The sequence below is a fragment of the Anolis sagrei genome, chromosome 7 (genome assembly GCF_037176765.1).
Source record: "Anolis sagrei isolate rAnoSag1 chromosome 7, rAnoSag1.mat, whole genome shotgun sequence".
Lineage (NCBI taxonomy): Eukaryota > Metazoa > Chordata > Lepidosauria > Squamata > Dactyloidae > Anolis > Anolis sagrei.
Genome location: NC_090027.1, coordinates 1996720 through 2016324, shown reverse-complemented (window position 1 = coordinate 2016324; position 19605 = coordinate 1996720). Strand labels below are relative to the sequence as shown.

The 19605-nt window shown below is 42.3% G+C and overlaps 1 protein-coding gene across 3 annotated transcripts in view; it reads left to right on the top strand.

The window, feature by feature from the left end:
* The window catches only part of NSD3 (nuclear receptor binding SET domain protein 3), a 132723-nt gene that overhangs the window by 18696 nt on the left and 94422 nt on the right, over positions 1–19605 (top strand). For all 3 annotated transcript variants that reach the window (XM_067470628.1, XM_067470627.1, XM_067470626.1), the window contains exons 2-3: positions 10707–11428; positions 17934–18005. In XM_067470628.1, the coding sequence (XP_067326729.1) occupies positions 10751–11428; positions 17934–18005 (750 nt within the window). In that variant the 5' untranslated portion in view covers positions 10707–10750. The remainder of the gene's footprint in view (positions 1–10706; positions 11429–17933; positions 18006–19605) is intronic.

Genomic DNA, 19605 nt, shown 5'->3' with positions numbered 1-19605 from the left:
TTACCGCTCCGGTGAGAAGGTAACAGTGCTCCATGCAATCATGCTGGAGGTGTCTACGTACAACGCCAGCTCTTCGGCTTAGAAATGGAGATGAGCACCAACCCCCAGATTCGGACATGACTGGACTTAATGTCGGGGAATACCTTTACCTTTACTTTACACTGATTGTACTTTATTTGAAAGCCTATTACATTTCAACAACTGTTTACATAAGAGTTTGAACACTGTACAACCTGAAGCATTTTTAGATCTTGTTGATTTTTGTAAGAGACCTAAGTATATAAATCATTTCATATGTACTTAATAACAGCAACACTTGTCCAGAAAAATTAAATATGAATATCCCTTTTCCTGTGATAAATATGAAAGGCATAGTGGTGATTTCCCTGTGGCGCAGCGAGTTAAACCGCTGAGTTGCTGAACTTGCTGACCAAAAGGTTGGTGGTTCAAATCCGAGGAGTGTGGGGAGATCCTGCTGTTAGTTCCAGCTTCTGCCAACCAAGCAGTTCCAAAACAGGCAAATGTGAGTAGATCAAAAGGTACTGCTTTGGCGGGAATGTAAGGTTGCTCCATGCAGTCATGCCAGCCACATGACCTTGGAGGTGTTTACGGACAGTTCTGGCTCTTCAGCTTAGAAATGGAGATTCTCCAGAGTCGGACACGACTGGACATATTGTTATGAGAAAACCTTTACCTTTCTATATTTTTAAACATATGATCAGGTATAACTGGCCCCAATTTAGCGTACTTTTATTGGCACATAACTATTCCACTACATATCCCAGGCACACATTTAGCACCACCACAATTCCAACGGGGCTTGATGGAAAGGCAAAGTCTGATGCCACTTGCATGCTGACTGACACCCCAGCCCCACATTCCTGAAGACCTCTCCCATGAGAGAGGTCAACCCTCCTGTTTAAGGAGCTCCATTGGCTGCCGTTCATTTTCCGGTCCCAATTCAAGGTGCAGGTGCTCACCTACAAAGCCCTAAATGGTTTGGGACCTGCCTACCTGCGTGACTGCATCTCCATAGACGAACCCACGCATTCCCTTCGGTCATCTGGAGAGGCCCTGCTCACGATCCCACCTGCGTCGCAAGCGCGTTTGGTGGGGACGAGGGACAGGGCCTTCTCTGTGGTGGCCCCCCGACTCTGGAACGCCCTCCCCAAGGACATCAGACAAGCCCCAACATTGGCAATCTTTAGGAAGAACCTGAAGACTTGGCAGTTCCAGTGTGCCTTCCCAGAATAGGAAACTCCTGGCATCATGTCCCAAATGCACTTTGTTAGTTTTAGGATTGTCTGCACATTGCACCTACCTCCAAAAAACCTCTACATACCACCTGTCAAGTTCAGCACTTTTAAATTCTGTCCATAACATTTGGCCCGACCTTAGGTTTTATTTGCGTCATGATGTCATTGTTTTTAGTGTTTTATTGTTTTGTTTGACGTTTATTATTTGCTTATGAGTTTTACTGTGATATTTGTATTTTGTTGTTGTTGGCGGCCTTGGCCTTTGTAAGCCGCATCGAGTCTTTTGGGAGATTTTGCGGGGTATAAATAATAATAATAATAATAATAATAATAATAATAATAATAATAATAAAGGAGAGCCTTGTAGCACTTCTTGAGGTAAAACAACATTTCAATTAGCTCTAGCTTTTGAAAACATTGATTTTTTTAAAAAAAACATAAAGAAATATTTCATCCTTTTTCATTATTTCTCTAATACTTCTACCATTATTTTAGAAATACAATATGATAATTCCCTCTTCTCCTCCATCCATCCCTTTCACCCACCCCCGAATCTTGGTTAGTGAGCCTCAATATGTATTACTGTATATACCATGGGAATGACTCAGGGTGAGGGGGTGATTTTACAAAGACACAAACAGTTTTTACCTTTGGACACTAACTAGGAAACCATAATATGGAACTGGTACCTCTGTAGCATCCACCTCTTGATCCGATCGGAGAAGGCAGTGAAGCACTTGAATAGCCAACATCATGGAGTTAGGCATACAACAATGTTCCTTGTTGCAGCTGCAAATTGCATATTGTGCGGCATTGTTGCTATTCTCTATGGGTGTTGTGCAGTGCTGCTGTAGTGCACATGCAAGTATTTGTACTGCGTTGAGGGAATATTGTCTTTTGGTCTTTGCTTGAGAAAGAATATTTACATATTTATATATAACTAGCTGTACCCTGCCACGCGTTGCTGTGGCCTATAGTAAATCTTTTCAAAGTAGAGGTAGATATCTGGAGTATTATGAAAGAGAGGTACCTACCTATTCCTTCCCCCTTTTTGTCCCCCTTTCTCTCCTTTCTTCCTTCTCTACATCTTTCTTTCTTTCTTTCTTTCTTTCGTTCGTTCGTTCGTTCGTTCGTTGGTTTCATCCTTCTCTCTTTCCTTCATTCCCTCCCCCTTTCTTCCTTTGCCTCCTTTCTTCCCTCCATGTTTCCTTCCTTCTTTCATTTTTTATTTCCTTTTCTCCTTCCTTCTTTACCTCTTTCCTGCTTGGCCAAGTGCACGCGCCGGGGACTTTGCGCCATTGCGCATGCTCAGTTGTTTTGTCCTTTTGTGAGTGTGTTGTTGTGTTGTTTTTTTATTTTGATTCGATTTGTTCATACCTTGTGGGTTGAGGTATGTGCATGGCAATTTTGGTTAATTTTCGTTTTTTGGTTTTTTTTTAGTTTTGCTGTCCCGTTGGACGCCCCTTACAGATTTATATATATAGATTATATATTTGTATTACATGTAATATTACTAATAATATTACGATATAGTATTTATTTATTGTGTCATCAGCAACCAGACCATTGTATTACATTTCTAACAGAACAAAACAAACAAACAGATAAAAAACCACAAATTTTGCAAACTTGGTAGTTGATTAACTGTCCCTTGACCAGTCTCTGTCCCCTTGGAGTGCCTCTGGTGTTGCCTCAAGGAGGTCCTCCATGGTGCATGTGGCAGGGCTCAGGTTGCATTGCAGCAGGTGGTCAGTGGTTTGCTCCCCTCCACACTCGCATGTCATGGATTCCACTTTGTAGCCCCATTTCTGAAGGTTGGCTCTGCATCTCGTGGGGCCAGAGTGCAGTCTGTTCAGCACCTTCCAAGTCGCCCTGTCTTCTGAGTGCCCAGGGGGGAGTCTCTCATTGGGTATCAGCCATGGATTGAGGTTCTGGGTTTGAGCCTGCCACTTTTGGACCCTCGCTTGCTGAGGTGTTCCAGCGAGTGTCTCTGTAGATCTAAAAAAACTATTTCTTGATTTAAGTCGTTGACGTTCTGGCTGATACCCAATACAATATAGTAGTAAGGTGCAATATTCCAATGTTTAATTCTGATATTGTACTATGCTAATGATGTAATGTATTGTATGTATATATACCTTGTAAGCAGCTCTGAGTCCCCTTCAGGGTGAGAAGGGCGGCATATAAATGTCGTAAATAAATAAATATTTATTTATTTATCGTGCCCGAAGTGGATCGAGGGTACAGTTGTAATGTATTTAAAAGCACAAAGTTTTTAAAAAATGGCATTATACTAAATATCCTTTGACCAATAGCTGACCACTTGGATTGCCCCTGGTCTTTCTATAAGAAGGTCCTCCATTGTGCATGTGGCAGGGCTCAGACTGCATTGTAATAGGTGGTCTGTGGTTTCCTCTTCTCCTCTCTCACATGCCATGGACTCCACTTCGTGGCCCCATTTCTTAAGGTTGACTCTGCATCTCGTGGTGCCAGAGCGCAGTCTGTTTAGCACCTTCCAAGTTTCCCTGTCTTCTGTCTGCCCAGGAGGGAGTCTCTCATTTGGTATCAGCCATGTCTTGAGGTTCCAGGTTTTAGCCTGCCACTTTTGGACTCTCGCTTGCTGTGGCCTTCCTGCGAGTATCTCTGTAGATCTTAGGAAGTTGTTTCTTGATTTAAAACTTTTTCTTGATTTAAGGCATTGGCATGCTGGCTGATATCCAAGCAGAGTATGGGCTGGAAATGTCACTGCCTTGGTCCTTTCACTACTGGCTGCTACTTCCCAGTGGATGGTGCAATACCGGCTACACAGTATAATTTCTCCAGTGGTGTAGGACGTAGACATCCTGTGATAATGTGGCATTAAGAGCCACATCCACTGTTTTAACGTGGTGAGATGTGTTTGACACTGAGCATGCGTATTCAGCAGCAGAGTGGCATAGCGCAAGGGCACATGTCTTCACGGTATCTGATTGTGATCCCTATGTTGTGCCTGTCAGCTTTCGTATGATAATATTTCAAATGGCAACTTTTTGTTTGATAGTTAAGCAGTGCTTCTTATAAGTCAGAACACAATCCGGTGTAACTCCCAAGTATTTTGGTGTATTTTGGAGAATATTTGTGTTATTCTCAAAGAATGCTGGACGGCAGCCTGTGTAGAATAGAAAGACAGTGAGGATAAATTGTGTATCGTACTCAAATGTGCTAAATGGCATGCAGATTTTTTTCCCCAGTGCAGTAGTATCATCTGCATAAATGAATGGCAGTAATTCACTTACACACATAGAATCAAAGAGTTGGAAGAGACCTCATGGGCCATCATCCAGTCCAACCCCATTCTGCCAAGAAGCAGGAATATTGCATTCAAATCACCCCTGACAGATAGCCGTCCAGCCTCTGTTTAAAAGCTTCCAAAGAAGAAGCCTCCACCACACTCCGGGGCAGAGAGTTCCACTGCTGAACAGCTCTCACAATCAGGAAGTTCTTCCTCATGTTCAGATGGAATCTCCTCTCTTGTAGTTTGAAGCCATTGTTCCCTTGCATCCTAGTCTCCAGGGAAGCAGAAAGGAAGCTTGCTCCCTCCTCCTCCCTGTGGCTTCCTCTCACGTATTTAAACATGGCTATCATATCTCCTCTCATCCTTCTATTCTTCAGGCTAAACATGCCCAGCTCCTTAAGCCGCTCCTCATAGGGCTTGTTCTCCAGACCCTTGAGCCTTTGAGTCGCCCTCTTCCTCTGGACACATTCCAGTTTGTCAATATCTCTCTTGAATTGTGGTGCCCAGAATGGGACACAGTATTCCAGGTGTGATCTAACCAGAGCAGAATAGAGCATGGGGAGCATGACTTCCCTAGATCTAGACACTAGGCTCCTCTTGATGCAGGCCAAAATCCCATTGGCTTTTTTTTTGCCGCCACAACGAAGTATATGACTAGTGTGATGGTAATTTCTTGGTCTTTATTGTTTTAGATTGAGGATCATGTTTTCAACTGTACTCAGGTTGCACATTCTTGACTTCATTGTAAAGAACAAAACTAGGAGCTATTTATAACTGGGTTGAGCTTCCTTTGAATGCCATGTTACCTTTATGTGTATTTTTGAGGTTTAGTTTATAGTCTTGCTAGGGTGTGCTTCGAAAACAGTTTTCATATGTACAGTATAGAAAATTAAATGCAAATGAGTCGTTGACACTTTCATACCTATCCTTCTGCCCTACTTTTGTTAAAGTTCTAATATTGGCAAGGTTAGCTAGAAGGCGATTTCTGAATATATCAGTTGCATCCTGCACCTATGCTTACAGTTGCGGAAGCCAAGTAAAAGTAATCTTGTTTTTCTGTAGCATGATAAGCGAATGAAACTTGAAATAGCATTGCCTAGATGCAATGATTGGCATCTCTTTAAATTTCTGTAATAGAGTGCTGTTTCTACCCGCCTCTTATAAAGTGCGTATCATTCAAAATTCACCCCTCTTGCCAAATTCTGAAGTAGAGCTAACTTTTGGGCTGCCACGACTCAAGAGTAGGGAACGGATGTGGTATTGTAGTGTGAGTGTGGACTAGTGCTCCAAGAGATCAAGGTTTGAACTCTCCCTCAACCACAGAAACTAAACTAGGGGATCCTGGGGAAATTGCACTCTCTCATCCTCAAGGGAAGGCAATGACAAACCCACTCTGAATACGTCTTGCCCCCCAAGCTCTGTGATATCCTCATCTCAGTGCTTCCATAGGTCTGAAACATCTTGAAGGCACACAAGTAGATTTAGGGATGCATGCATGAGAGACCCTGCAGTCATGTTGTATCCTATAGTCATATGGCCTGATCGAGGAATATTGTCATATCCTTATTGTCCTTTTTTAATATTTAAAGGCTTTGCAAGGTCTGTGTATTGCATCTAACGTGTGCTAGAGTTTAGCCTAGGCAGATTAATGTGTAAGAGTGAGGGCAACTATCTTGTTCGTCTGGAAGACTAGTATCCCTATTACCACAGTTGGACCACTGTATCAGGTGGGGATATGTTGTGCATTCCTAAAACCATGAACTTATATTTTTTGACTATACTTGACATACCATGCAATAGTGGATCTAGAGCAGTGGCTCCCAACCTGTGGTCCATGGACCATCAGTGGTCTGCAAGAACTAAAATATGGTCTGTGACCTCACCATTACTACTACGGATAATAACACAGCACAACCATAAAATTATTTTTTGTGGTGTCTTCGTTTTTAGGCCTGTTCCTGGGGTTATTTGTGGTGCTGATTCAGAAAATTGCATTGGATAGACCACATCAGCTCTAGATTATTAAATATTGTTTTTGGTGGGTGAGCAGATGGCGACTACTAGATGACATATGTTCTATATCAGAAACTAGAGCTGATGTGGTCTATCCACTGCAAATTTCTGAATCAGCACTCCAAATAACCAAATCAAATCTGAAGTTGACCAAAAACTGATTTGCAACCCTTTTGGTCCTAATGTTGTAGAGTGGTCCCTGGACAAAGTGGTCCCTGGTCAAAAAAAGGTTGAGAACCACTGATCTAGAGAGACCCACATACATTTCCAGGGGGGAATATTTTTGGAGCATAGGTTTCCATGGCCAAGTGGGAATTTAGACCCTAGTCTGCAGAGTCAATGCTTTAACCTCTGTGCTAATTATATATGGCCATCTATACTGGACACTAGTTCAAGGGCACTATATATATGGCAGTATAATTCTCTGTATTCTGTAACTACCCTCAACCATAACTTTATTTTCGTTGCTACTTGGTAATTGCAATTTTGCGACTTCCTGCTGCTCATTCCCTCTCCAGGAGGTAAACACCCACAATGTTATCGAAGCCTCTTGTTTTGCAATCCATTGAAGTCTTGATTTCAGGGGAGTGTTTATCCCAGCTGTGATCTGGACCAAGCAGAAAACAGAACTGAACACAGTCAAATGTCACAGCCAGAAAAAAGTGACATGCCATAAAGGTTTCATTTCTAATCTTAGCACTTATTCTTTGGTAACTCTGAAAACCACATATTATATTAGTAAGTACTCATTGACCTTGATTTTGACACTTTGGTTGGCCTTTAGCAAATCTCAAAATGTTTCGTTTTAGGATACTTTATTTTAATATCTTAGAAGAAAGAGGGTATATAAACACTCGCTCAAAACACATACTCATGCGTGTGCAAACACACACATATGCAAACAGTATAGCAAGGCCAGGGAGCACTACTGTGCAGTGTAGCAGCATTTAAATCTATTGTCAGTCGATAGACATACAGTATAACACATCTGGATTGCTTCTTGTCAGCTGTAGAGCACCTCCTGATTGATTGCAAACTTAAAAGCAAACTGGATTGTGCTTTTATCCTTAAAGCTTTGTGTTTCTGACTGAAACTGCAGATTATGTCTGTCATTGGGACTCAAATTAGAGACATGAAGTGAAGAAAAGCACAAAGTCTCATTGGGTTTGTATTTTTTAGATACTAGAATGATGTAGCTGCTTCTAAAAATCTCATTTCTTGATTCGACAGTCAGCTCTTTGGGTTCTCTGGACTACAGGAGGAAATGAGTTCATGTTAACCTACAGAGGAATGTTGAATATGATTTTGAGAGCCAGCATAGTGTAGCGGCTCTGCGTGAAAGCAGGTTGTAGAGGGCAAGCTATGCCTTACCGTGGCAGGATATAAGTATCATCCAAACAGGCCAGAGGAAGATTTTTTTTTGCACCCTGAAAAGAGCTTTCAGTTAGTTTAGATTAGTGGTTCTCAACCTTCCTAATGCCGTGACCCCTTAATACAGTTCCTCGTGTTGTGGTGACCCTCAACCATAACTTTATTTTTGTTGCTACTTCGTAATTGCAATTTTGCTACTGTTATGAATCGTCATGTAAATATCTGATGTGCAGGATGTATTTTCATTCACTGGACCAAATTTGGCACAAATATCTGATATGCCCAAATTTGAATACGGGTAGGGTTGGAAGGGGGATTGATTTTGTCATTTGGGAGTTGTAGTTGCTGGGATTTATAGTTCACCTACAACCAAGGAGCATTCCGAGCTCCACCAACGAAGGAATGGGACCAAGCTTGGCACACAGTACTCCCATGACCGACAGAAAATACTGGAAGGGTTTGGCGGGCATTGACCTTGAGTTTGGGAGTTGTAGTTCACCTACATCCAGAGAGCTACAACTCCAAAACTCAAGGTCAATGCCCACCAAACCCTTCCAGCATTTTCTGTTGGTCATGGGAATATTGTGTGCCAAGACTGGTTCGATTCCATTGATGGTGGAGTTCAGAATGCTCTTTTGACTGTAGGTGAACTATAAATCCCAGCAACTACAACTCCCAAATGACAATATCAATCCTTCCTCCAACTCACCAGTATTCAGATTTGGGCATATCAGGTATTTGTGCCAAATTTGGTGCAGTGAATGGAAATACATCCTGCACATCAGATATTTACATGATGATTCATAACATTAGCAAAATTACAGTTATGAAATAGCAACAAAAATAGTTTCATGATTGGGGGTCACCACAACATGAGGAACTCTGTTAAGGAGTCACGGCATTAGGAAGTCGAAAAGCCGAACAGGGCATAGGGTGATAGCCTGTGCTGGACGGGGTCCCACTCCCCCTGAAGGCGCAGGTTCGCAGTTTGGGAGTTCTCCTGGATTCATTGCTGAGCCTGGAACCCCAGGTCTCGGCGATGGTCAGGGGAGCTTTTGCACAATTAAAACTTGTGCGCCAGCTGCGCCCGTACCTTGGGATGGCTGACTTGGCCACAGTGGTCCACGCTTTGGTTACATCCCGTTTAGACTACTGCAACGCTCTCTACGTGGGGTTGCCTCTGAAGACTGCCCGGAAGCTGCAGCTAGTCCAACCCGCGGCAGCCAGGTTACTCACGGGTGCTGGGTACAGGGAGCACACCACTCCGCTGTTACACCAGCTCCACTGGCTGCCAATTAGCTTCCGAGCACAATTCAAAGTGCTGGTGTTAACCTATAAAGCCCTAAACGACTCCAGCCCTGTTTACCTCTCTGAATGTATCCTCTCCTATGAGCCATCAAGATTGCTAAGATAGTCTGGAGAGGCCCTACTCTCGGTCCCACCGGCCTCGCAAGCGCGCCTGGTGGGGACGAGGGACAGGGCCTTCTCGGTGGTGGCCCCTCGGCTCTGGAACTCTCTCCCACTGGAGATCAGAACCGCCCCGTCTATCCTGACATTCAGGAAACAGGTGAAGACTTGGTTATGGAGACAGGCATTCGACGAGTGAGCCAACACCCTGAGATATGGACGGAGGAGGATGAGCAACAATTTTAGTGTGACGACTGACCATTGTAGTTATTGATTGTAATTGCTGTTTTAATGTTTTACTGTAATATGTATTATGATGTTTTATTGATTGTATGTGATATTATGGTTGGAAACCGGTCTGAGTCCCTCAAGAGAGGTGAGAAGGCCGGTAGACAAAACTTTTAAATAAATAAATAAGGTTGAGAACCACTGATAAAATGTATCAATGATACAAGGATCAAAATACAAAAGTCATAGAATAATGATAGAAGTAATCTTATCTCCCAGCAAACTTTTGAGCTGCCCCATGGCCTTTTGTATTATTTAGGAGGACAATTGTGAACAGATCCACCTTTTTGTTTTCTTTTTCTGAACTTTGCCCCAAAATGTTGACTGACGGCTGTGCCCAGGAGGGAGTCTCTCATTTGGTATCACCCATGGATTGAGGTGCTGGGTTTGGGCCTGCCACTTTTGGACTCTCGCTTGCTGGGGTGTTCCAGCAAGTGTCTCTGTAGATATAAGAAAACTATATCTTGATTTAAGTCGTTGACGTGCTGGCTGATACCCAAACAGGGGATGAGCTGGAGATGTCTCTGCCTTGGTCCTTTTGCTATTGGCTGCTACTTCTGGTTCCCAGAAGCAACCAGAGATTAGGAAGGTTGAGAACCACTGATAAATTACATCAATGGTACAAGGTTCAAAATACAAAAGTAATGGAATAATGATGGAAGTAATCTTACCTCCCAGCAAACTTTTGAGCTGCCCCATGGCGTTTTGTATTATTTAGGAGGACAATTGTGAACAGATCCACCTTTTGTTTTCTTTTTCTGAACTTTGCCCCAAAATGTTGACTGACGGCTGTGCCCAGGAGGGAGTCTCTCATTTGGTATCACCCATGGATTGAGGTGCTGGGTTTGGGCCTGCCACTTTTGGACTCTCGCTTGCTGGGGTGTTCCAGCAAGTGTCTCTGTAGATATAAGAAAACTATGTCTTGATTTAAGTCGTTGACGTGCTGGCTGATACCCAAGCAAACTTTTGAGCTGCCCCATGGCCCTTTGTATTATTCAAGAGGACAATTGTGAACAGATCCACCTTTTTGTTTTCTTTTTCTGAACTTTGCCCCAGAATGTTGACTGACGGCTTTCCCTTCTGCTTCTCCTTTTTAGGCCCTATGAGAAAAAGGGAAAGCTAAGGATGCTGGAGCAGAACAATGGATTTCTCCTTCTCTTTCATGCAAGGGATCATGGGAAACACAATTCAGCAACCACCTCAACTCATTGACTCGGCTAACAACCGCCAGGAGGATGCTTTTGATGCCGGCAGCGACATCACGGAAGATGGCCGGCAGACGCCCTACGAAGCGGCGCTCTCCTTGCAGCAAGGCTTTCAGTATCCCACGCCAACCACGGAGGACCTCCCACCCCTCATTAATGGATTCCCACCAATCAGCATGTACGAGCCCCAAGCCAAATATCAGTCCTACAGTCAGTATCCCAACGGCTCGGCCAACGGCTTTGGCTCAGTTAGAAACTTTAGTCCACCTGAGTATTATCAAATGGAGAACTCTAACTTGAGGCCGCATGACATCCTGGAGAAGCAGTCTCCTCCCCAGCCTCCGCCCCCTTCGGTATCCCAAACGGTGGTCCCAAAGAAGACTGGCTCCCCAGAAATCAAATTAAAAATAACCAAAACTATTCAGAACGGCAGGGAATTGTTCGAGTCCTCTCTGTGCGGGGACCTTTTAAATGAAGTACAAGCGAGTGAGTATGCGAAGCCGAAACATGAAGGGAGAAAAGAGAAAAGGAAAAAGAGTAACAAACACGACGCCTCCCACTCGGAAGAGCGCAAATCTCATAAAATTCCAAAACTAGAGCCAGAGGAACAAAATGTAAGTCTAATAAGAACATTGACGTTTTTCTCTGTATTTTTTGTTATAGTTTAAGTGCTGAAAGATAACACTGTTCTACAAATTTTCGGTTTTTCTCAGTTGCGGAAACGAAATGTACCGTTTCTTAATAAATTTAACATGCTGAATTCAAATATAATAATTAAATGTGTGAATTGGCTCTGGTTTTTATGCAACAGCTCTTTCAATTTTCTCCACAATAGGTAATTCGTTAATATTATGATAATGCGCCTAACCTTACAGCATGAATATAAACCGTGAATATTTACTAAATTTTAGTAAAATTATATTGCCAATAGTTTATACATGAGAAATATTTATTTAATTGGTCTATTGTTTATGTTTGTGTGGCAAGAAACTATATTAGTAGGCCGAATGCAGTTGAAAAGTCTGAAAGTGTAAATGTCGCTTTAATTGTGACTTTAGTTTTTATCATGTTTGCTTCTTTTGACTTTTCTTTTGTATTCAAGGAAAGGATGGTCTCTTCCAATGCTCCAGCAGGAGTCTGACAGCATTGACCGAGTCCATTTGTCTTAATATCTTTTTTCCAGAGTGCTTTATTGACACACGTGTGAGGCATAACTACAGTCAAAAGAACAATGTAAAACGATGTTTAACGATACTGTCTGAGTCTTCAACTGACTGACCCTCACCGTTCAAAAGTCTGGCCTTATAGAGGGCTTTCTGGCTTTTGCATACGGCACTAATACTGCGTCATCAAACTTTCTAGAATATTCTAGAATCTTCCATAGTGTAAGTCGCAACATGCATTTTTTCAACCATACGTGATCACGTGATTGCTTATATCATAAAAACTAGAGCCAATATACATTTTTAAATGTCATTTTCGTTTTCAGCACCCCAAAATCATAAAAGAACAACTATTTTCAGGCCCGCAACTTTTTCTCCGTTGAACAGTGTAATCAGAGTGATAAAATGCTACAAGCAGGATCCCACAATTTTGAATCTCCATCTTTGAAATGAATTGTTATCTGGCGGATCTGGCCAGGGGTGGTCCATGCCTTAGTCACCTCCAGATTGGACTACTGTAATGCACTCTACGTGGGGTTGTTCTTGAAAATGGCCCAGAAATTCCAATTGGTACAGCGGGAGGCCGCCAGGTTACTAACTGGTGCTCCTTACAGGGAGAGGTCAAGCCTCCTGTTTAAGGAGCTGCATTGGCTGCCGTTCATTTTCCGGTCCCAATTCAAGGTGCAGGTAGGCGGGTCCCAAGCCCTGAACGGTTTGGGACCTGCCTACCTGCGTGACCGCATCTCTGTATACGAACCCACACAATATCTTCGATCATCCGGAGAGCCCCTGCTCACGCTCCCACCTCCATCGCAGACGCGATTGGTGGAGACGAGGGAGAGGGCCTTCTCGGTGGTGGGCCCCCAACTCTGGAACTCACTTCCCAGAGACATCAGGCATGCCCCAACTCTGGTAGTCTTTAAGAGGAGCTTGAAAACGTGGTTGTTCCAGTGTGCCTTCCCAGCATAAGGAAAACTCTCAGCATTATGTCCTCAAAATGCACTTTACTATTGCCTTAGGATTGACTGCATTCCCTCATTCTCTCTAAAATCCTATCCCAATTATATCCTACCTGGTTCACATCAGCACTATTTTTTAATTTTAATCTATCACATTGGGCCCAGCCTTTGGTTTTAAATGTTTATGTGTTACTGTTGATTGCTTTTGTCTATTTTGTTCGTGTGATTATGATTTATATTGCATTGTTTGTTTATTGATGTTTTATTTTATTGATGTTCTGTTTATTGATGTATTGCGGGCTTGGCCTCATGTAAGCCGCACCGAATCCCCTGGGGAGATGGTAGCGGGGTACAAATAAAGTATTATTATTATTATTATTGGTGGATTGTTGTCTCTGCAAAGCCAAATAATAATAATAATAATAATAATAATAATAATAATAATAATTCTTTATTTATATTCCGCTCTACCTCCCCAAAGGGACAAACAACCCAAGATTTGCTTTCATAACGAAGTATGCAGATTATCAGAGGGATTTGTCAGAAAGCTCAAAATCTTACCACAGTTAAATTATACTGTAGGTGTGATTAATATTCTCTGTAATTTTTATTACCGCTGGGCAAAGTGACAGCTATTAAAGCTACATCATATTTTCTCCTGAAGAGAAAGTTTGATATTTTTAGAGACAGGGAGTGAAAATCACATTAATTTTTTTTACTAGCAACTATTCCTGTCTTCTCTTTTAATTAACTTATATTTCAACTAGGTTTGTGTGTCGGAACAAATCAGAGTGCTGTGGGCACAAGCAGTAAACCAGCCATAATCAGGGATTACTTCTTTGTCTTGACAGGACTCAGATAAACTAAAATGCTGGGTTTAAATGTCACCAAATGGGTGGATGGTCTGAAGATTGTTTAGCTGCTCCTACTTGGAGTGGGAACACTGGGTTGTGTCTATGAACACCGCCTCAGTTACAGTGAATGAAGATTATCAGGACTTTGGGTTTTTGATGATCTCCGAATGTACCCCCCAAAACTAACTCTGTCTATAGGAAGTATCTTCTAATAGCACTGTTCAACGGAGAAAAAGTTGCGGGCCTGAAAATAATTGTTCTTTTATGATTTTGGGGTGCTGAAAACGAAAATGACATTTAAAAATGTATATTGGCTCTAGTTTTTATGATATAAGCAATCACGTGATCACGTATGGTTGAAAAAATGCATGCTGCGACTTACACTATGGAAGATTCTAGAAAGTTGTGGGCCTGAAAATAGCTGTTCTTTTATGATTTTGGGGTGCTGAAAACGAAAATTATTATTAAACTTTATTAAACTTTATTTGTACCCCGCTAGCAGGAGCCCCCGGTGGCGCAGTGGGTTAAACCCCTGTGCCGGCAGGACTGAAGACCGACAGGTCGCAGGTTCGAATCCGGGGAGAGGCGGATGAGCTCCCTCTATCAGCTCCAGCTCCCCATGCGGGGACATGAGAGAAGCCTCCCACAAGGATGATAAAACATCAAAACATCCGGGCGTCCCCTGGGCAACGTCCTTGCAGACAGCCAATTCTCTCACAACAGGATGCTCCTGACACGACAAAAAAACAAACAAAACCCCGCTAGCATCTCCCGAAGGACTCGATGCGGCTTACAAAGGCCAAGGCCTCAATACACAACATAACAATACACCTAAAGCAAATTAAAACAATTAAAGCAGTATTAAAAACAACAAAACAACAAGCAACAAACAATACATCGAAACATGATAAAACTGGGCCGGGCCAGAGTAAAGGGTACAGGATTAAAAGTGCTGATGTGACAGGTGATATGTAGGGATTATGGGGCAAGTGCAGTGTGCAGTGTGCGGCAATCTTAATTCTAATAAAATGACATTTAAAAATGTATATTGGCTCTAGTTTTTATGATATAAGCAATCACGTGATCACGTATGGTTGAAAAAAATGCATGAGCGACTTACACTATGGAAGATTCTAGAATATTCTAGAAAGTTTGATGGCGCAGTATTAGTGCCGTGTGCAAAAGCCAGAAAGCCCTCTATAAGGCCAGACTTTTGAACTGTGAGGGTCAGTCAGTTGAAGACTCAGACAGTATCGTTAAACATCGTTTTACATTGTTCTTTCTACTGTAGTTCTGCCTCGCACGTGCGTCTATAAAACACTATGGAAAAAAGATCTCAAGGCCAATGGACTCCGTCCATGCTGTCAGACTCCTGCTGGAGCATTGGAAGAGGGAATCCTTTCCTTGAAGACAAAAGAAAAGTCAAGAGAAGCAAACAGGATAAAAACTAAAGTCACGATTAAAGCAACATTTAAACTTTCAGACTTTTCAACGGCATTAGGCCTACGAATATAGTTTCTTGCTGCACAAACATAAACAATAGACTAATTAAATAAATATTTCTCATGTATAAACTACTGGCAATATAATTTGACTAAAATTTAGTAAATATTCACGGTTTATATACATGCAGTAAGGTTAGGCGCATTATCATAATATTAACGAATTACCTATTGTGGAGAAAATGGAAATAGCTGTTGCATAAAAACCAGAGCCAATTCACACATTTAATTATTATATTTGAATTCAGCATGTTAAATTTATTAAGAAACGGCACATTTCGTTTCCGCAACTGAGAAAAACCGAAAATTTGTAGAACAGTGATAGTGAGAAAAGTTTTCTGTATATATAATACACAAAACAGACTTGGTTAAGTTAGTTTGATTATATGTGATACAGTGTTTTCTGAGTTGTATGTACTTCCAAGTATCAAAAATATTGTGTACAGTTTGTAGAACAGAGACAGATTATTTTCAGATATCCAGTTGTTATCAATATAGGACAGAAGTCATGATTGTTGTTGTTCACTCGTTCAGTCTTCTCCGACTCTCCGTGACCTCATGGACCAGCCCATGCCAGAGCTCCCTGTCGGCCGTTACCACCCCCAGCTCCCTCAAGGTCAGTCCAGTCACTTCAAGGATACCATCCATCCATCCTGCCCTTGGTCGGCCCCTCTTCCTTTTGCCTTCCACTTTCCCCAGCATCATTCCCTTCTCTAGGCTTTCCTGTCTCCTCATGATGTGGCCAAAGGACTTCAACTTTGTCTCTAGTATCTTTCCCTCCAGTGAGCAGTTGGGCTTTCTTTCCTGGAGGATGGACTGGTTGGATCTTCTCGCAGTCCAAGGCACTCTCAGCACTTTCCTCCAACACCACAGCTCAAAAGCATCGATCTTCCTTCGCTCGGCCTTCCCTAAGGTCCAGCTCTCACATCCGTAGGTGACTACAGGGAATACCATGGCTTGGACTAGGCAATGGATCTTGGTTGCCAGTCTGATGTCTCTACTCTTCACTATTTTATCGAGACTGGACATTGCTCTCCTCCCAAGAAGGAAGCGTCTTCTGATTTCCTGGCTACAGTCTGCATCTGCAGTCATCTTTGCACCTAGAAATACAAACCCTGTCATGGCCTCCACGATTTCTCCCTCTATTTCCCAGTTGTCAATCATTCTTGTTGGCATAATCTTGGTTTTTTTGACGTTTAGCTGCAACCCGGCTTTTGCGCTTTCTTCTTTCACCTTGATTAGAAGGCTCCTCAGCTCCTCCTCGCTTTCGGCCATCAGTCATGATAGTCATGATAGTTTTAAATATTTAGTAATTCCTTTATTTTTACTTACAGTGCCATAGCTGCCAAATTACTAACTGGAGCTCACTATAGGGAACATACTATTCCCCTATTAAAGCAGCTTCATTGTCTTCCAACAGTTTTCTGGGCACAATTCAAGGTGCAGGTATTACCTACAAAGCCCTATATACTTTGGGCGCAGCCTATTTTCGAGACCACATCTCTTTCTATGAACCGGTGCTGGCTTTGAGATCAGCAGGGAGGCCCTTCTCTCAGTCCCACCACTCTGTCAAGTGCGATTGGTGGGGATGAGAGAAAGGGCCTTCTCTGTTGTGGCTCCCCTGCTCTGAAATACCCTCCTAAAAGAGATTAGATTACCCCCACCTTTGAATCCTTTGTGTGTGTGTATGTGTGTATATATTTGTGTGTGTGTGTATATATATATATGTGTGTGTGTGTGTGTGTGTGTGTGGTTTAGCGCATGTGCTGTAATGTTTTTTTTTTTTGCTTTTTAAGTGTCTTCTGCTATGTTTTTCCATGTTTTTATGAGTGATGGTCACTCGTTGGCCTGAGAGGGGAATTGTGGCCAAATTTGGTGCCAATTTGCCCAGTGGTTTTTGACTTATGTTAATCCCACAAATGAACATCACACACACACACATACTTATTTACTTAGGCAATCCCTCGTTGTTTGAGTAGAGTACTCTTCCAGGATCAGTGTACTGGCAGTGGGTTCGTAGGTGACTGTGGAGCCCTCTTCTTGACCTGCATGTTTTCCTGCAGTGAGGGCATCAGTTTACAGGTGGAAGGCGGTCCCGGTTGGGGTTGACTTGATGCGCCTTCCTCTTCGCACATTTCTCTCTTTCGCCTTCCATTCATGCCTCTTCAAATTCTGCAGCACTGCTGGTCACAGCTGACCTCCAGCTAGAGCGCTCAAGGGCCAGGGCTTCTCAGTTCTCGGTGTCTATGCCAGAGTTTTTGAGGTTGGCTTTGAGCCCATCTTTCAGTCTCTTTTCCTGCCCACCAACATTACATTTTCCATTCTTGAGTTCGGAGTAGAGCAACTGCTTTGGGAGACGGTGGTTGGGCATCCGGACAACGTGGCCGGTCCAGCAGAGTTGAGTCCACACACACACACACACACACACACATCTCTTGTTAGCATAAACCTCCAGCGGAGTCAGCACATGGTTGCTCACAGTGAATATTATTGGAACTCTAAAATACCCCGGGACCAAACTATTAAGAGTGTGTATCCATCTCTCTTTATTTCTTCTGTAGTCTCTCTCCCCCCCCCCCCCCATTATTCTTCTTGTTCCCATGTTTGACTTCTCCTTTTTTTTATTTTACTTCTATTATAGAGACCAAATGAAAGAATTAGCAACGTACCTGAAAGACCAAGGGAAGAACCAATAGTGTTGGATGAAACTCCGGTTAGTACATGTCAGTGCTGTGGATTTCCAACTCGAGATACTTTATGAGATTGAAATGAATGTGCCTCAAAATGTGAGGATTGATTGCCAGAAATCTCACCACTTTGTTGGGTCGAGGTGCAGACCTGGTGCACTCTTTTCTCAGAGGGGTGAAAGCAAACAGAGAAAATGTAATAGCTCAAAATATTGCTGTTTATATGGATGGGATAGGTGAGGAATAGACTCCATGTGTTTGCTGAAGCAATCAGAGTAATTAAAAAAATGAAAAGCGGCCACCTGAGTGATCAAATGAATGTATTCAATCCACTTACTAAGACTTCACATATTTGCATATCACTGAAGTCGTAGTTTTGAAGACAAAAGTAGACTTTGTTTTCAGGTGGTCCATATAAATGTCACAGCAAGCACCATCTTCGAAGGGACATTCTGTCTTACAGAAGATGAAATCCTCCTTTGAAATTATGTCTGCCATCTGCAGTTTCTTCAACTGTTGCCCAATTAAATGGGGGAACCAATTTTAGGTTGTTTTTTTTATAACAAAGGCTTTTAATTGATGTTTCTAACTGATTGATGAAAAACTGCAGCCAAACTTAAAAGGAAAGATGTAGATAACTCCATCAAAGCAATTTTTATTTATGTAGTCTTTTCTTCCCAAAACATAGTGAAACTGTCCCCATACTCTGCTACTGTGATACAGGGGTTTGGGGGCAAAATCATATTGTTTAGTTGTTGTTGGGTATGGCGAGGGAGAGAGACTATTTCCTTATTAAAAAACCTCTTTGCTGCCTTACACTGATTCAGTTTCTTCTTTTATATTGGCTGGGACTTTCTGTGTGCTGTTAAACCTTTGTACTTTATATCACAGGCAATGAAACACTTTTGTGTATAACAAAGTAACACAGTTTATTTATAACTTCTGGCTCCAACGCTTGTGGTTACATTTGTGTTTTGTTGCAATCTTGAGGCTTACAGTCAGTATCATTTACTTGGTTAACTTTTCTGAATAAACTATCAATGTTTCACATTCACAAACATGTTACTTGCTTTACACACTCTTGGCTGAATTATATTCTGAACTAAGGCAACACTAGCCTTCTTTATGTTCCTTAAAACTCGAGCTCTATTTATCTAACTGCTTCTCGATATCAGAAGTCTTTAACATATCTTCATAACTGCTTATTTCTATCAGGCACTCAAAAACCAACTCTCATCTTCACACACAATGAAAGTTAGGAATCATTTTCAAACTCCCTCACTCTAACTGCCTCTTTGAGAACCTTGGCTCCGCCCCTTTGGAATGTTCAGCTCTGCTCTCCCCAACTGTCATTTTGGCCCAGCAGCCTTTTCAAATCCTGGGCCTACACTAATCTGCATATGACCAATCGACTTCACATATGCAAATGAATCCTATCTCTGCTGTTGCTACCCTGTCTGTGCCTATTCTTCCCTATCTGCCATATGTAAATATAGAGCTATACACCAAAACTTTAACATAGAGTAGCAATTTCACTACATTGGGTCTTTTTGTGGGAGCAAGTGTGGCTCTCCAAGATCTCCTGTGGACTAATGTGGTCTTGCAGGTATCCACAGTTGGTTATCC